At 44.4% G+C, this 19,652-nt stretch overlaps 2 protein-coding genes across 2 annotated transcripts; both read left to right on the top strand.

The window, feature by feature from the left end:
- The first annotated feature begins 310 nt into the window (after positions 1 to 310).
- LOC123068722 (putative pentatricopeptide repeat-containing protein At2g01510) lies at positions 311 to 4,005 on the top strand. The gene is made up of 2 exons (XM_044491347.1): positions 311 to 3,022; positions 3,864 to 4,005. The coding sequence occupies exon 1, from the start codon at positions 435 to 437 to the stop codon at positions 2,937 to 2,939; it is 2,505 nt and encodes an 834-aa protein (XP_044347282.1). The 5' UTR covers positions 311 to 434; the 3' UTR covers positions 2,940 to 3,022; positions 3,864 to 4,005.
- Positions 4,006 to 6,883: 2,878 nt separating this feature from the next.
- On the top strand, positions 6,884 to 8,095 carry LOC123068723 (uncharacterized protein At4g14100). The gene is made up of 3 exons (XM_044491348.1): positions 6,884 to 7,009; positions 7,082 to 7,595; positions 7,685 to 8,095. The coding sequence occupies exons 2-3, from the start codon at positions 7,112 to 7,114 to the stop codon at positions 7,888 to 7,890; spliced, it is 690 nt and encodes a 229-aa protein (XP_044347283.1). The 5' UTR covers positions 6,884 to 7,009; positions 7,082 to 7,111; the 3' UTR covers positions 7,891 to 8,095.
- Positions 8,096 to 19,652: the final 11,557 nt, after the last annotated feature.

Here is a 19,652-nt window from a genome sequence, read left to right as displayed (position 1 = left end):
GATAGATGAACCATAATTCAGTATTGTAGCTCGATCGGAATCACTCGCGATATGTTTTCGTATCTGTTTGCAGATGTGACAATCAACTTATGAAGGAGGGGTCCAAAGAGTGGGATACGGAGCTTGTAAACCAAATCTTCCATCCTTTTGATGCCGAGGAAATATGCAAATTCCGTATCCCAACCAGTACCATCAAGGGCTGCATTATGTGGCACTATGAAAAGTCAAACAACCTTGCGTTGCAAGACCGAACTCATGGAATTTTTGCCGGCTCGAGTTTGTCTGGAAAGGCATATGTTTGCCGCCTCGAGTCTGGTCCCTCCTTCCTGACAACTGACAATGGAGAGAGGCATCGTTTTTTTTTTTGAGGGATTGGAGAGAGGCAGCTCGGAATCACTTGGAAACGGCGACGCTTGGGCCTGGGCCGGGCCTTAATGCTCCCTCCCGTTCTACGGAAAAAAACCCCATACGCGCCGCCCGCAATGCGCCTCCCGTTCAGACCCACCGTGGCCGTTGCCAATGCCGACGCCGTCCTCCCCCGCGGCGGTGCCGGCTTCGGCGCCGCCACGCCGCCGGACGCCCGCATGGTCAAGACGGGATTCGACCCGGCCGCCTACCGCCTCAACCTCCACCTCCAGTCCCTCATCTCCTCCGGCCGCCTCGCGCAGGCCCGCGTCCTGTTCGACCAAATGCCCCACACCAAGAACGCCTTCTCCCTCAACCGCATGCTCTCCGGCTACTCCAGGTCGGGCCAGCTCGCCGCCGCGCACCAGCTCTTCCTCTCCTCCCCGCCCCGCCTCCGCGAGGCCGTCACCTGGACCATCATGATGGCCGCCTTCGCCGCCGCCCCCGGCCGCGCCGCCGACGCCCTGGCCCTCTTCCGCGACATGCTCAGGGAGGGCGTTGCCCTGGACCGCGTCACCGTGTCCACCGTGCTCAACGTGCCCGCCTCTGGCACCGTCACCGCGTCGCTCCACCCTTTCGCCGTCAAGCTTGGCCTCCTCCGCTCCAGCGTCGTCGTCTGCAACACGCTGCTCGACGCCTACTGCAAGCATGGTCTCCTCGCTGCTGGCATGAGAGTGTTCCAGGAGATGCCGCACAGGGACTCTGTCACCTACAATGCCATGATGATGGGGTGCTCCAAGGAGGGGCTGCACAGGGAAGCGCTGGGCCTATTTACTGATATGCGTCGCGCGGGTCTTGACGCCAGCCAGTTCACCTTCTCCAGCATGCTCACCGTAGCCACAGGCATGGGTGATCTCCACCTCGGGCGCCAGGTCCACGGCCTCGTGGCCAGAGCCACCTCGGCGCACAACGTGTTTGTCAACAACTCGTTGCTGGATTTCTACTCCAAATGTGACTGCCTTGCTGAGATGGAGAAGCTGTTCGACGAGATGCCAGAGCGCGACAATGTCTCATATAATGTCATGATCTCAGGCTATGCTTGGAACCGGTGCGCTAGCAGAGCGCTGCGGCTGTTCAGAGAGATGCAGATACTCTGTTTCGACAGGCAGGCCTTACCTTATGCTAGTTTGCTGAGTGTTGCTGGCTCACTGCCTCACATTGGGATTGGGAAGCAAATACATGCTCAGCTGGTCCTTCTTGGCCTTTCTTCGGAGGATCTTGTGGGCAACGCCCTGATTGACATGTATTCAAAATGTGGGATGTTGGATGCTGCAAAGACCAATTTTCTCAACAAGAATGACAAGACAGGCGTTTCATGGACAGCAATGATAACTGGGTATGTCCAGAATGGGCAGCTGGAGGAAGCGCTGCGGTTATTCTGTGACATGAGAAGAGCTGGTCTGAGCCCGGACAGGGCGACATTTTCAAGCATCATTAAGGCGTCCTCAAGCCTGGCAATGATCGGGTTAGGGAGGCAGTTGCATTCTTACACCATCAGATCAGGCCACATCTCCAGTGTGTTCTCAGGAAGTGCCCTTCTTGACATGTACGCAAAATGTGGCTGTTTGGGTGAGGCGCTCCAAACATTTGATGAGATGCCTGAGAGGAATTCCATCTCATGGAATGCTGTTATTTCAGCCTACGCGCACTACGGGCAGGCAAAGAACGCCATCAAGATGTTTGAAGGTATGCTTCATTATGGGTTCAAACCAGATTCAGTTACTTTCTTGAGTGTACTGTCAGCCTGCAGTCACAACGGTCTTGCAGAAGAATGTATGAAATACTTTGAATTGATGGAACATGAATATGGCATATCCCCCTGGAAGGGACACTATGCTTGTGTTGTCGATACATTAGGTCGGGTGGGACGTTTCGATAAAGTTCAGAAAATGTTGAGCGACATGCCATTTGAAGATGATCCAATCATTTGGAGCTCCATTCTTCACTCGTGCAGGATCCATGGAAACCAGGATTTAGCTAGAGTGGCAGCTGAAAAGTTGTTCAGTATGGGATCCACAGACGCGACACCTTACGTTATACTGTCCAACATATATGCAAAGGCTGGTAAATGGGAAGACGCTGCCCGTGTTAAAAAGACCATGAGAAATAGAGGACTTAGGAAAGAGTCAGGTTACAGTTGGGTTGAAGTCAAACAAAAGATCTACAGCTTTTCTTCAAATGACCAAACCAACCCGATGATATCCGAGATGAAAGAAGAGCTTGAGAGGCTGTACAAAGAGATGGATAAACAGGGATATAAGCCCGACACTAGCTGTGCCTTGCATCAAGTGGATGATGACTTAAAGTTGGAGTCATTGAAATACCACAGCGAGAGATTGGCCATTGCATTTGCTCTGATTAACACCCCACCAGGGACGCCAATTAGAGTTATGAAAAATCTATCCGCTTGCCTAGACTGCCATGCTGCAATCAAGATGATGTCAAAGATTGTGAACAGAGACATAATTGTAAGAGATTCAAGCAGGTTTCACCATTTCAAGGATGGAGTTTGTTCTTGTGGAGACTATTGGTAGGGATTAGGCTTTCTTGTGCAAATGAAGGATGCACACTGAACATGCTGACAAACAACTAAGGATTGTAAGAGCACATCTATCAGGTAACTTAACATTTTTGATATTTTTTGTTACCATGTTCCTTATAACTAGTTTACGAAATGCTTCATTCGGTGTATTTTTCTTTCATGTTCATAGCTGGAAGTAGTCCGATAGCCATTTTTTAGGATAAACAAGGCTTACTGTACGTAAGGCTTGACGCTACCCCATTTCAAATAACTAAGGGAATCACTATTCCTCAAATGCAGGATATTGATTTATTTTATATTGTATGGCATGTTTTTGTTTCAGTTCTTTGTTTTTTCAATCCATTGCCTTCGTGCAGTCTTCATGATAACGGAGATTTGAGAAGGATGTGTTTCTGTAGCTGTAGGTGATAACTTTTTGTTTACTGAAACTACATAATTATTTGTTTTTTCTATGCGAAATCTTTGAAAACCAGATACAAATCATTGTGATATTTAACCTTCACTACTTATAATGCACAAATATAAGACTGTATATTGTTATTATGTTCTTCTATCCTAGAATTATTTCCCTCATCTGCCTATCTTGATCATGAAATTAAGTCAATTTCTTCTATTATCTTCATGTGTTTGGGGATAGGATTCTGAAAGCTTATAAAATTATTAGCTTGCCTAATAATTTAATTATATAAGTTGAAATTCAGTAAAACATTCCCACTTGACAGTTCTGTTCTTATTCCCTAAAATACTGATCCAAGTGCCATAAATGACACAAGATACTTAGCTTTTAATGGTATATCAATGTCTTCACGTTAATATACATTTTCGAGATGGAACATATTTCAGCAGATTTCTCTATTCGTGCTCCGGGTGGAGATTTCAATGTACTATGCACCTAAATTATTTTGACATGCACCAGATATTTCGGTGGCCTCAAGCCCTCAACCCTCTGGGTCGTCCGGGTTCGCTGTGCGTGCTCCAGTCCGCGTTGCCGAGGGACGCCTCCTCCTGCCGTGCTCCTGTCCAGTATTTTGTTATGGAAAAAATTGTTATCATTGCCTCACCTATTTGGACAATTAGGTGAGCTCTACAATTTGGTTCTGTATCCTTAAGAGGGAACACATCGTGAGTTAGTCATGCTACCATAGTAACATAAACTCTTACTCCATAGTTACAATCCCTAAACTGTGCTGAAATGCAATGCTAAGCAAATGGAAGATAACAGTTTGTACCGGCAAAAGGTCAATTACAGTACTTTGCCCCACTAAAAGTGAGGGATATTATCATCGTCCATGGTGCATCTTGTTTGCATTTTCCTGTGATAGAAACAGGTGCATTTTGTTACATTTTTCCATGCTGGATTTTAGATATGATGTTGACGCCTACAATTCTTTTTACTGAATGTATGTGGCACATGAGAACTGATACATTACTGCCCTCAGTCCTTTTGCTTTTATGTATATTTAGGAACATGATACTACACTTGATCTTTTCGCAAAATAAAAACTGTTTGCAACAGAGATGATGCCTGTGATTTTAGTCAGCTAATGCTGATGCTATATGGTATTTTGTTTTTATTGAAGGAACTGTGTACATAATGAACCATATATTACTTATCCAGTGATGTATGCTCATTACTAATCCAATGTGTTGTTTTCTTGTGATGGAAACTGCTGTATTTGTTGTCCATTTTGCCATCGTGAGCTTCAGATAACTATGTGTGCAAATATGCCAATGGATAACATCCTCAGGGTTAACAAGTTCCTGTTTGCTGCTGCTCTTACTATCTGCCTGGTAGGCTGGTCTGACAGGGCTATTGATGGCTTTTTCCTCTGGAGTACCAAGAAAAATAGCAGGTAACAAAAATCTCTTTTTGTGACTTCTTAATTATTTATATCTTGAATGAATCCATTCATTTGGTATTTCTCTGTGTTATTGAAAGGTCTGTGGTGCTTACTGTCTAGCTGTTTTTTTGGTAAACCATTAGTTAAGAAGGTTGGTGATTACATTTAGTTTGTACGCCAGTAAAGGCTGTATGTCAAGTAGTAAAAAAGCAGTAACATACTAATTAGATTCTTTTATATTTGTATTTGCTTTGCCTTTATCTTCCTACAATAGTCAGTTGTTTTTGGTAGTATGTGCAAGTATCTCGTGGTACATCATGGATAGGCATTGGATCACCGTTTTTCTTATTTGATCAAATTTTGTTTCAGCTACCCAATTTATGTCTTGATGGTTCTCTAAGATGAGTTTCACTTCTTTGTTCAGATCGTCCCTGCAGTAGAAGCCATGCAAGCGCCATATAGAATGGTTTTCAATCAGAATCGAAGCCATCTGTTGGAAGTAACATCTGTAGGGACTGAACCTGTATGCCACTCCCAGTAATATAGAGTGGAGGCAATAAAAAAATTGCTTGTTGTTGGCTTATAATGGGTGAGTTCCTACTCCTTAGATTCACATGTTTATCACCTGCACACCTTGGCTAAGATATGATGTATATGATATGATGTTGTTTCTTAAAATTACCTGCAAGTCTGATTCTTTTAATTATTTGTACAATATTTTTCATTACTTGGCCATCGTTTATTCCTGGTATGCACATCAAATTTTCAGATTTTCAACTGTTCAATCTAGCTTATTAGTAAAACATACTCACTGCTCTGCGTTCTGCCTTGATCCGTTGGCTACATTTATTTGGTTGTTGGTGCAGGTAACTGGCCAAGCTACTTCGCTCACTTTCGTTGACTTTTATTGGTCCTTTGTCTCGCTGTTGTCATTCTGGTCCTTACTGCTTGGAGGAGGGTCAGGGGCATTTTCTGCACAGGAAGAGGGGCGTCTGTGGGGGTATTGGCCAGAAGTAGGTAAGGGTAAAAACAAACTAGGCTCTATCTCTGCTACATCTGTTCAGGCAACTAAATTTGGTCCCCTTACTCATTTCTTTTTCACTTACTGTATGTGAAGCGATACAACTTTATTTCCATTGCTGCATCTTGCTTTTCGTGAGCTAATTCTGTACAAACAATAGATCATTTATTGTAATGAGTGGCCAATGGCCTGATAGAGAGTTTTCATGACCATGTAACTTTACTCCTTGACATAAGAAAGTAAAAAGTTTTGTGAGCTTCTTCTAGAAACAAATTGTTGTAGTTTTTAATGTCCTAGGTTCCTGATGTTCTGACAAAATTAGCAGACAATAATGTTGGTAAAAAAATGTGCATACAAGGAAAGATACTTAGATGGTGTGGTTCACAAGAGGATCTGTATAGTTCAGTAGTGTTTGTCTCGGGCAGTTTCGCTTGTAGCATGTAATTAAAAATGTTCAGTAGTGGAATTGATCATTCTCACAGCAATGGCCATTCTCCTAAATTTGCTTGTCCATAGAGGCATGGTCTGAGTGCTCCTTTCGTTGTCAACCTAATCTCCAAGAAGCTTGTGTGGCTAAAATTATAACGAAGCTGCACATGAATCATATTTGCTGCCCATTCATTGCTTTTGGTCATTGGTGGTCAGAGGTACTTGGGTACTGTATCAGCAAAAATCTAGTCACATTCTTACTGCGGAATTGAGAGGAAGCCAGCATTTGACCATGCAGGACAGGTGCTGAATCAGATAATTTTGCACATCTTTACATTTGCCTATTCATATTGATATTCCTTGTGACTTTAATAGTCGGTCTTTTTGTACGGTGAACTTTAATAGTCTGTCTGTCTGTCCCATCAAGTTCATATTCCAGCCAAAATCCAAAGTTATATGAACGTGCTAATATTTAGTGCTCCTACTTGTCTGGTTCGGCCTCGCTTGTAGCATAATGTAACTAAAAATTTCAGTAGTGGAATTGATCATTCTTGCGGCAATGGCCAATCTCCTAAATTTGGTGTAATTGGATCTGCATAATGACGCTGTATTTGGAACTATGCTAACAAGTGATATTATTTTACACAGAGTGGACGACATTGATTATTTGGTACTCATCACTGAAACTTGATACTCCTATTTGCTTCATTGTCTCTTCACTTGATAAATCTCCAAGAAGCTTGTGCGGCTGAAATTGCTGCACATGGATTGGTATACATTTGCTGCCCATTCATCCATTGCTTTTGGTCAGTGGACACCCCTCGCTCACCAGCAGACAGACAGGTGTAACCAAAGATAAGGTCCGGGACAGACATGGCATGGCCACTGCTCCAGCTCCTGCTCATCGCCGCCACCACCACTGCAGCGGCGTCGTCCTCAGCGACGACGCCTGACGGGCCGGCGCCATGGCCGGAGCAGTTCCACGCGGTGCTGTTCACGAACCTGACCAACGTCTCGTTCGCATCGACGAGCCCACCGCTCCGCCTGCACGACCTCTACTACGACTGGCCGCGGCGGCGCAACCTGAACCTGATCCGGTACCAGCTGTCCCGCGACCCGCTGTACGACGTGGAGTGGAACAACGGCACCAGCTTCTACTTCGACTCGGCCACCTGCCGCACGCTGCAGTTCCCCGTCGGCATGCTCCGCCCCGGGTGGATCGCCGAGGGCGGCGCCGTCTACCTCGGCCGCGAGACCACCGGCGGGATCGACTGCCACGTCTGGGGCAAGGCTGACTTCATCGTCTACTACGAGGACGCACTCACGCGCCGCCCCGTCCGCTGGAACTTCATTGATGGTATGTACGGCCCGGCCGCGATCCATACATCCCCACGTGATGTCTGAACTTTACTGGATTTGATTTGATGGAGCTTTGCATGGTTGCAGTGACGGGGATAGAGCAGTTTGTGATGAGCTTCGAGGTGGGCGTGGTGCTGGAAGACGATTCGCAGTGGCAGGCACCCGCGCACTGCTTCCTGGACGACGCAGCCAACAAGACCAACGAGCACGACGATCATGTCGCTGTTTCGAATGGCGTCATGGACGCGCTCAGGCTATTCAGGAAGTTTGCTGGAGCTGCCGCCGCCTACTGATAATGTCTGAATATGAATACTTGGTGTTTTTTTTTCACACCTTGCTACTGGGGAAATGGTTCATCCAACCATTGCTACTGGGGATGGCACTCTGGAAAAACTCACGCTGTTCAGTTTAATTTCTTTTGTACCAAAGTTTACCTGTTTTTTCTCCCATGGACAAGTACTGATCACAAGGCAACTATTGAGTGTGACTTATAGCTTACTTAAAGATAACACCTTTCTGCCTGCATCCATCAATATTTTGAAATTTCTTTTGGAAGCCTACATATGAAGTTGAGACATGTTTAATACTATGTAGTTTCTGATGCATAAGTACCTCTGTAACTGTCTGTATTTCCTAGACCTCTAATCTCCCTAAGTTCATGTTATATTGTGCTTATTCATTCTTGTAAACCCATGTTTTGTTGTGCCTACAACCTTAGTTTCAAAACTCAGACTGGGTAAGAGAACCGTCGAGTGTCCTGTTTGCCAGTTCACCCAATCATTGGAAGCATGCTCATTAAGTACTCGAAAATAGTGATCTAAACGCTCTTATATTTTTTTTACAGAGGTAGTATTTTCTAGTTATGTTCATGTACTAAGCATCAAAGGATAACCGTCCCTCAGTAGGGTCCATAGTTGCACAGGTCTTGCTGGCAGAAACAAATATTCGATGTTTGGCATTCTGCGCATCCCTTGGCCTCACCTCGGCAATCTCCGAGCTGCACGTCATCTTCGGTCGATGGTCTTGAAACAGATTTAACGAAGCTTCCCCAACAGTTCCTCCATGCAGTCGGCCTCCAGTTGTTGGGCTGCCTCCGAAGTGAGGCAAATCACCTCGGCGTCGAATTTGTCGAACGAGATAACCGGTCTGCACCGGAAATTGTTTCCCGCGAAGCTAGCCTCCAAAAGTGGGTGGGCCGAATTTCCGTGCCACGTCTCAAAAAGTCACTTTGTCCAAACCAAACCGTACGCACTGGTCTCGTCGGACCACGTGCTAGAATTGACTGACGGTCAACAGGCCATGTCCTACTTGTCTCGTGCACGACATCGATTTGATTGATACGGTATTTGGAACTATGGTAACAAGTGATATTATTTTACGCAGAGTTGACGACATCGATTATGCGGTACTCGGTTGCTGAAATTTGATATTTGCTTCATTGTCTTTTTTTTTTAAAAAAAAGACAGGGGTTTCCCCGCCCCAACTTTTATTAAAGCCATGGCAAACCACAACAGAACAGGCTGTTAAACAGCTCTCGGCGACAACCAAAATAGCTGCCACAGATCAAACATACCAGGGTTCGAATAAACTACCCTATCATATCTCTCAAAGAGAGTTTTTTAACCAGAGGTAAGAAGAAAATCGGCAGGAGGGGTGATATGTGAGTGAAAGCACATCCTCCCTGATGGGAAACGTAGTAATTTCAAAAAAAAAAAAAAATCATGCGCACACGCAAGATCATGGTGATGCATAGCAACGAGAGGTGAGAGTGTCGTCCACGTACCCTCATAGACCGTAAGCGGAAGCGTTATGACAACGCGGTTGATGTAGTCGTACGTCTTCACGATCGACCGATCCTAGTACCGAATGTACGGCACCTCCGCGATCTGCACACGTTCAGCTCGGTGACGTCCCACGAACTCACGATCTAGTAGAGCTTTGAGGGAGAGCTCCGTCAGCACGACGACGTGATGACGATGTTGATGAAGCTACCAACGCAGGGTTTCGCCTAAGCACCGCTACGATATGACCGAGGTGGATTATGGTGGAGGGGGGCACCGCACACGGCTAAAGATCAATGATCAACTTGTGTCTATGGGGTGCCCCCTCCCCCGTATATAAAGGAGTAGAGGAGGGGGAGGGCCGGCCCTCTCTTGGGCGCGCCATAGGGGTGTCCTACTCCGGATCCCCCCCTTCCAAGTTGGAGTAGGAGAGGTAGGAAAGAGGAGGGAGAGAAGAAGGAAAGGGGGGCCGGCCCCATCACCCAATTCGGATTGGGCTTGGGGGGGGGGGGGGCTCCTAGGCTTCCTCCTCCTCTATTCCACTAAGGCCCAATAAGGCCCATATACTCCCCGGTGAATTCCCGTAACTCTCCGGTACTCCGATAAATACTCAAATCATTCGGAACCTTTCCGATGTCCGAATATAGTCGTCCAATATATTGATCTTTACGTCTCGACCATTTCGAGACTCCTCGTCATGTCCCCGATCTCATCCAGGACTCCGAACTACCTTCGGTACATCAAAACACATAAACTCATATTACCGATCATCACCAAACGTTAAGCGTGCGAACCCTATGGGTTCGAGAACTATGTAGACATGACCGAGACACGTCTTTGGTCAATAACCAATAGCGGAACATGGATGCTCATATTGGCTCCTACATATTCTACGAAGATCTTTATCGGTCAAACCGCATAACAACATACGTTTTGTTCCCTTTGTCATCGGTATGTTACTTGCCCGAGATTCGATCGTCTGTATCTCAATACCTAGTTCAATCTCGTTACCGGCAAGTCTCTTTACTCATTCCGTAATACATCATCCCGCAACTAACTCATTAGTCACATTGCTTGCAAGGCTTATAGTGATGTGTATTACCGAGAGGGCCCAGAGATACCTCTCTGACAATCGAAGTGACAAATCCTAATCTCTATCTATGCCAACTCAACAAACACCATCGGAGACACCTGTAGAGCACCTTTTTAATCACCCAGTTACGTTGTGACATTTGGTAGCACACAAAGTGTTCCTCCGGTATTCGGGAGTTGCATAATCTCATAGTCATAGGAACATGTATAAGTTATGAAGGAAGCAACAACAACATACTAAACTATCAAGTGCTAAGCTAACGGAATGGGTCAAGTCAATCACATCATTCTCTAATGATGTGATCCCGTTAATCAAATGACAACTCATGTCAATGGCTAGGAAACTTAACCATCTTTGATTCAACGAGCTAGTCAAGTAGAGGCATACTAGTGACACTTTGTTTGTCTATGTATTCACATATGTACTAAGTTTCCGGTTAATACAATTCTAGCATGAATAATAAACATTTATCATGATATAAGGAAATATAAATAACAACTTTATTATTGCCTCTAGGGCATATTTCCTTCAGTCTCCCACTTGCACTAGAGTCAATAATCTAGTTCACATCACCATGTGATTTAACACCAATATTCACATCTGTATGTGATTAACACCCATAGTTCACATCGTCATGTGACCAACACCCGAAGGGTTTACTAGAGTCAATAATCTAGTTCGCATCGCTATGTGATTAACACCCAAAGAGTGAAGGAAATATGCCCTAGAGGCAATATAAAGTTATTATTTATTTCCTTATTTCATGATAAATGTTTATTATTCATGCTAGAATTGTATTAACCGGAAACATAATACATGTGTGAATACATAGACAAACATAGTGTCACTAGTATGCCTCTACTTGACTAGCTCGTTTATCAGAGATGGTTATGTTTCCTAGCCATGGACAAAAGAGTTGTCATTTGATTAACGGGATCACATCGTTAGGAGAATGATGTGATTGACTTGACCCATTCCGTTAGCTTAGCACTTGATCGTTAGTATGTTGCTATTGCTTTCTTCATGACTTATACATGTTCCTGTAACTATGAGATTATGCAACTCCCGTTTACCGGAGGAACACTTTGGGTACTACCAAACGTCACAACGTAACTGGGTGATTATAAAGGAGTACTACAGGTGTCTCCGAAGGTACATGTTGAGTTGGCGTATTTCGAGATTAGGTTTTGTCACTCCGATTGTCGGAGAGGTATCTCTGGGCCCTCTCGGTAATGCACATCATTATAAGCCTTGCAAGCAATGTGACCAATGAGTTGGTTACGGGATGATGCATTACAGAACGAGTAAAGAGACTTGCCGGTGACGAGATTGAACTAGGTATTGGATACCGACGATCGAATCTCGGGCAAGTAACATACCGATGACAAAGGGAACAACGTATGTTGTTATGCGGTTTGACCGATAAAGATCTTCGTAGAATATGTAGGAGCCAATATGGGCATCCAGGTCCCGCTATTGGTTATTGACCGAGAATAGTTCTAGGTCATGTCTACATAGTTCTCGAACCCGTAGGGTCCGCACGCTTAAGGTTTCGATGACAGTTATATTATGAGTTTATGAGTTTTGATGTACCGAAGGAGTTCGGAGTCCCGGATGAGATCGGGGACATGACGAGGAGTCTCGAAATGGTCGAGACGTAAAGATCGATATATTGGACGACTATATTCGGAGTTCGGAAAGGTTCCGAGTGATTCGGGTATTTTTCGGAGTACCGGAGAGTTACGGGAATTCGCCGGGGAGAAGTATTGGGCCTTATTGGGCCCTGCGGGAAAGAGAGAGGGGCTGCCTAGGGCAGGCCGCGCGCCCCCCATGGCCTAGTCCGAATTGGACTAGGGGGAGGGGCCGCACCCCCTCCTTCCTTCCCTTCTCTCTTCCCCTTCCTTGTCTCCTACTCCTAATACATGGAAGGACTCCTAGTTGGACTAGGAAAGAAGGAATCCTACTCCCGGTGGGAGTAGGACTCCCTTGGCGCGCCCTCCTCCTAGGGCCGGCCTCCTCCTCCCTTGCTCCTTTATATACGGGGGTAGGGGGCACCCCATGGACACACAAGTTGATCTACGGATCGTTCCTTAGCCGTGTGCGGTGCCCCCTTCCACCATATTCCACCTCGGTCATATCGTCGCGGAGTTTAGGCGAAGTCCTGCGCCGATAGAACATCATCATCGTCACCATGCTGTCGTGCCAACGGAACTCATCTCCGGAGCTCGGCTGGATCGGAGGCCGGAGATCGTCATCGAGCTGAACGTGTGCTGAACTCGGAGGCCCCGTACATTCGGTGCTTGGATCGGTCGGATCGTGAAGACGTACGACTACATCAACCGCGTTGTCATAACGCTTCCGCTTACGGTCTACGAGGGTACGTAGACGAACACTCTCCCCTCTCGTTGCTATGCCATCACCATGATCTTGCGTGTGCGTAGGAATTTTTTTTGAAATTACTATGTTCCCCAACAATGGCATCCGAGCCTAGGTTTTATGCGTTGATGTTATATGCACGAGTAGAACACAAGTGAGTTGTGGACGATATGAGTCATACTGCCTACCAGCATGTCATACTTTGGTTCAGCGGTATTGTTGGATGAAGCGGCCCGGACCGACATTACGCGTACGCTTACGCGAGACTGGTTCTACCGACGTGCTTTGCAGACAGGTGGCTGGCGGGTGTCAGTTTCTCCAACTTTAGTTGAACCGAGTGTGGCTACGCCTGGTCCTTGCGAAGGTTAAAACGGAGTCTATTTGACAAACTATCGTTGTGGTTTTGATGCATAGGTGAGAACGGTTCTTGCTCAGCCCGTAGCAGCCACGTAAAATTTGCAACAACAAAGTAGAGGACGTCTAACTTGTTTTTGCAGGGCATGTTGTGATGTGATATGGTCAAGACGTGATAAGATATAAGTTGTTGTATGAGATGATCATGTTTTGTTGAAGTTATCGGCAACTGGCAGAAGCCCTATGGATGTCTCTTTGTTGCATAAGATGCAAGTGCCAAATAATTGCTTTACTTTATCGCTATACGATAGCAATAGTTGCAAGAGCAATAGTTGGTGAGACAACCATGTGATGACACATTGATATAGATCAAGATGATGAAGATCATGGTGTCGTGCCGGTGACGATAGAGATCATGACAGTACTTTGGAGATGGAGATCAAAGGCGCAAGATGATCATGGCCATATCATGTCAAATATTTTGATTGCATATGATGTTTATCTATTATACATCTTATTCTTGCTTTGATTGACGGTAGCATTTTAAGATGATCTCTCACTAATTTTCAAGAAGTGTTCTCCCTGAGTATGCACCGTTGCAAAAGTTCGTCGTGCCCAGACACCACGTGATGATCGGGTGTGATAAGCTCTACGTCCATCTACAACGGGTGCAAGCCAGTTTTGCACACGCGGAATACTCAGGTTAAACTTGATGAGCCTAGCATATGAAGATATGGCCTCAAAACACGGAGACCGAAAGGTCGAGCGTGAATCATATAGTAGATATGATCAACATAATGATGTTCACCATTGAAAACTACTCCATCTCACGTGATGATCGGTTATGGTTTAGTTGATTTGGATCACGTGATCACTTAGATGACTAGAGAGATGTCTGTCTAAGTGGGAGTTCTTAAGTAATATGATTAATTGAACTTAAATTTATCATGAACTTAGTCCTGGTAGTATTTTGCAAATTATGTTGTAGATCAATAGCTTGCGTTGTTGCTTTCATATGTTTATTTTGATATGTTCCTAGAGAATATTGTGTTGAAAGATGTTAGTAGCAATGATGCGGATTGGATCCGTGATCTGAGGTTTATCCTCATTGCTGCACAGAAGAATTATGTCCTTAATGCACCGCTAGGTGACAAACCTATTGCAGGAGCAGATACAGACGTTATGAACGTTTGGCTAGCTCAAAAGGATGACTACTTGATAGTTTAGTGCACCATGCTTAAACGGCTTAGAATCGGGACTTCAAAGACGTTTTGAACGTCATGGACCATATGTGATGTTCCAGGAGTTGAAGTTAATAATTCCAGCAAATACCCGAGTTGAGAGATACGAAGTCTCCAACAAGTTCTATAGCTAAAAGATGGAGGAGAATCGCTCAACTAGTGAGCATGTACTTAGATTGTCTGGGTACTTCAATTGCTTGAATCAAGTGGGAGTTAATCTTCCAGATAAGATAGTGATTGACAGAATTCTCTAGTCACCATCACTAAGTTACTAGAACTTTGTGATGAACTATAGTATGCAAGGGATGACGTAAACGATTCCCAAGCTCTTCGTGATGTTGAAATCGCCTCGTGATGTTGAAATCGCCGAAGGTAGAAATCAAGAAAGAGCATCAAGTGTTGATGATTGACAAGACCACTAGTTTCAAGAAAAAGGGCAAAGGAAAAAGAAGGGGAACTTCAAGAAGAACGGCAAGCAAGTTGCTGCTCAAGTGAAGAAACCCAAGTCTGGTCCTAAGCCTGAGACTAAGTGCTTCTACTGCAAAGAGACTGGTCACTGGAAGCGGAACTACCCCAATTGATTGGCGGATAAGAAGGATGGAAAAGTGAACATAAGTATATTTGATATACATATTATTGATGTGTACTTTACTAGTGTTTATAGCAACCCCTCAGTATTTGATACTAGTTCAGTTGCTAAGATTAGTAACTCGAAATGGGAGTTGCAGAATAAACAGAGACTAGTTAAGGGTGAAGTGACGATGTTTGTTGGAAGTGGTTCCAAGATTGATATGATCATCATCGCACACTCCCAATACTTTCGGGATTTGTGTTGAACCTAAATAAGTGTTATTTGGTGTTTGCGTTGAGCATAAATATGATTTGATCATGTTTATTGCAATACGGTTATTCATTTAAAGTCAGAGAATAATTGTTGTTCTGTTTACATGAATAAAACATTCAATGGTCATACACCCAATGAAAATAGTTTATTGGATCTCGATCGTAGTAATACACATATTCATAATATTGATGCCAAAAGATGCAAAGTTAATAATGATAGTGCAACTTATTTGTGGCACTGCCGTTTGGGTCATATCGGTGTAAAACGCATGAAGAAACCATAAAGATGGATTTTCGGAATCACTTGGTTATGAATCATTTGATGCTTGCGAACCGTGCCTTTTGGGCAAGATGACTAAAACTCCGTTCTTCGGAACAATGGAACGAGCAACAAACTTGTTGGAAATAATACATACTGATGTATGCAGACCAATGAGTATTAAGGCTCGTGGCGGGTATCGTTATTTTCTGACCTTCACAGATGATTTGAGCAGATATGGGTATATCTACTTGATGAATCATAAGTCTGAAATAGTTGAAAGGTTCAAAGAATTTCAGAGTGAAGTGGAAAATCATCGTAACAAGAAAATAAAGTTTCTGCGATCTGACCGTGGAGATGAATACTTGAGTTACGAGTTTGGTCTTCAGTTAAAACAATGTGAAATAGTTTCACTACTCACGCCACCTGGAACACCACAGTGTAATGGTGTGTCCGAACGTCATAACCGCACTTTATTAGATATGGTGCGATCTATGATGTCTCTTACCGATTTACCATCATCGTTTTGGGGTTATGCATTAGAGACAACTGCATTCACTTCAAATAGGGCACCACCAAAATCCGTTGAGACGACGCCTTATGAACTGTGGTTTGGCGAGAAACCAAAAGTTGTCGTTTCTTAAAGTTTGGAGCTGCGATGCTTATGTGAAAAAGTTTCAACCTGATAAGCTCGAACCCAAATCGGAGAAGTGCGTCTTCATAGAATACCCGAAGGTAACTATTGGGTACACCTTCTATCACAGATCCGAAGGCAAGTTACTCATTGCTAAGATGGATCCTTTCTAGAGAAGAAGTTTCTCTCGAAAGAAGTGAGTGGGAGGAAAGTAGAGCTTGATAAGGTAATTGTACCTTCTCCCGAATTGGAAAGTAGTTCATCACAGAAATCAGTTCCAGTGATTGCTACACCAATTAGTGAGGAAGCTAATGATGATGATCATGAAACTTCAGATCAAGTTAATACCGAACCTCGTAGGTAAAACAGAGTGAGATCCGCACCAGAGTGGTACGATAATCCTGTTCTGGAGATCATGTTACTTGACCATGACAAACCTACGAACTATGAGGAAGCGATGATGAGCCCAGATTCCGCAAAATGGCTTGAGGCCATGAAATCTGAGATATGATCCATGTATGAGAACAAAGTATGGACTTTGATTGACTTGCTCGATGATCAGCAAGCCATGTTAAATGAATGGATTTTCAAGAGGAAGACGGACACTGATAGTAGTGTTACTATCTACTAAGCTCGACTTGTTGCGAAAGGTTTTCAACAAGTTCAAGGTGTTGAATACGATGAGATTTTCTCACTCGTATAGATGCTTAAGTCTGTCTGAATCATGTTAGCAATTGCCACATTTTATGAAATCTGGCAAATGGATGTCAAAACTGCATTCCTTAATGGATTTGTTAAAGAAGAGTTGTATATGATGCAACCAGAAGGTTTTGTCAATCCTAAAGGTGCTAACAAAATGTGCAAGCTCCAGCGATCCATCTATGGACTGGTGCAAGCATCTCAGAGTTGGAATATATGTTTTGATTAGTTGATCAAAGCATATAGTTTTATATGGACTTACGATGAAGCCTGTATTTACAATGAAATGAGTGGGAGCACTACAGCCTTTCTGATTAGTATATGTGAGTGACATATTGTCGATCAGAAATGATGTAGAATTTTTCTGCAAAGCATAAAGGAGTGTTTTAAAGGAGTTCTTTAAGACCTCAGTAAAAGCTACTTACATATTGAGCATCAAGATCTATTGAGATAGATCAAGACGCTTGATAAGATTTTCAACGAGTACATACCTTGGCAAGATTTTGAAATAGTTCAAAATGGAACAGTCAAAGAAAGAGTTCTTGCCTGTGTTGCAAAGGTATGAAATTGAGTAAGACTCAAATCCCGACCACAGCAGAAAATAGAAAGAGAATGAAAAGTCATTCCCTATGCCTCAGTCATAGGTTCTATAAAGTATGCTATGCTATGTACCAGAACTATTGTATACCTTGCTCTGTATTTGACAAGGGAGTACAATAGTGATCTAGGAGTAGATCACTGGACATTGGTCAAGAATATCCTTAGTGAGGACTAAGGAAATATTTCTCGATTATGGAGGTGATAAAAGAGCCCGTCGTAAAAGTTACCTCGGTGCAAGTTTTCACACCGATCCAGATGACTCTAAGTCTCAATCTGGATACATATTGAAAGTGGGAGCAATTAGCTAGAGTAGCTCCGTGCAGAGCATTGTAGACATAGAATATTTGCAAAATACATACGGCTCTGAATGTGACAGACCCGTTGACTAAGCTTCTCTCACGAGCAAAACATGATCACACCTTAGTACTCTTTGGGTGTTAATCACATAGCGATGTGAACTAGATTATTGACTCTAGTAAACCCTTTGGGTGTTGGTCACATGATGATGTGAACTATGGGTGTTAATCATATACAGATATGAATATTGGTGTTAAATCACATGGCGATGTGAACTAGATTATTGACTCTAGTGCAAGTGGGAGACTGAAGGAAATATGCCCTAGAGGCAATAATAAAGTTATTATTTATTTCCTTATTTCATGATAAATGTTTATTATTCATGCTAGAATTGTATTAACCGGAAACATAATACATGTGTGAATACATAGACAAACATAGTGTCACTAGTATGCCTCTACTTGACTAGCTCGTTTATCAGAGATGGTTATGTTTCCTAGCCATGGACAAAAGAGTTGTCATTTGATTAACGAGATCACATCATTAGGAGAATGATGTGATTGACTTGACCCATTCCGTTAGCTTAGCACTTGATCGTTTAGTATGTTGCTATTGCTTTCTTCATGACTTATACATGTTCCTGTAACTATGAGATTATGCAACTCCCGTTTACCGGAGGAACACTTTGGGTACTACCAAACGTCACAACGTAACTGGGTGATTATAAAGGAGTACTACAGGTGTCTCCGAAGGTACATGTTGAGTTGGCGTATTTCGAGATTAGGTTTTGTCACTCCGATTGTCGGAGAGGTATCTCTGGGCCCTCTTGGTAATGCACATCATTATAAGCCTTGCAAGCAATGTGACCAATGAGTTGGTTACGGGATGATGCATTACAGAACGAGTAAAGAGACTTGCCGGTGACGAGATTGAACTAGGTATTGGATACCGACGATCGAATCTCGGGCAAGTAACATACCGATGACAAAGGGAACAACGTATGTTGTTATGCGGTTTGACCGATGAAGATCTTCGTAGAATATGTAGGAGCCAATATGGGCATCTAGGTCCCACTATTGGTTATTGACCGAGAATAGTTCTAGGTCATGTCTACATAGTTCTCGAACCCGTAGGGTCCGCACGCTTAAGGTTTCGATGACAGTTATATTATGAGTTTATGAGTTTTGATGTACCGAAGGAGTTCGGAGTCCCGGATGAGATCGGGGACATGACGAGGAGTCTCGAAATGGTCGAGACGTAAAGATCGATATATTGGACGACTATATTCGGAGTTCGGAAAGGTTCCGAGTGATTCGGGTATTTTTCGGAGTACCGGAGAGTTACGGGAATTCGCCGGGGAGAAGTATTGGGCCTTATTGGGCCCTGCGGGAAAGAGAGAGGGGCTGCCTAGGGCAGGCCGCCCCCCCCCATGGCCTAGTCCGAATTGGACTAGGGGGAGGGGCCGCACCCCCTCCTTCCTTCCCTTCTCTCTTCCCCTTCCTTGTCTCCTACTCCTAATACATGAAAGGACTCCTAGTTGGACTAGGAAAGAATGAATCCTACTCCCGGTGGGAGTAGGACTCCCTTGGCGCGCCCTCCTCCTAGGGCCGGCCTCCTCCTCCCTTGCTTCTTTATTTACGGGGGTAGGGGGCACCCCATGGACACACAAGTTGATCTACGGATCGTTCCTTAGCCGTGTGCGGTGCCCCCTTCCACCATATTCCACCTCGGTCATATCGTCGCGGAGTTTGGGTGAAGCCCTGCGCCGATAGAACATCATCATCGTCACCATGCCGTCGTGCTGACGGAACTCATCTCCGGAGCTCGGCTGGATCGGAGGCCGGAGATCGTCATCGAGCTGAACGTGTGCTGAACTCG

Source organism: Triticum aestivum, chromosome 3B (assembly GCF_018294505.1).
Source record: "Triticum aestivum cultivar Chinese Spring chromosome 3B, IWGSC CS RefSeq v2.1, whole genome shotgun sequence".
Taxonomy (NCBI): domain Eukaryota; kingdom Viridiplantae; phylum Streptophyta; class Magnoliopsida; order Poales; family Poaceae; genus Triticum; species Triticum aestivum.
The sequence above is the reverse complement of the archived record's forward strand: the minus strand, read 5'-3'. Positions and strand labels throughout refer to the sequence as shown.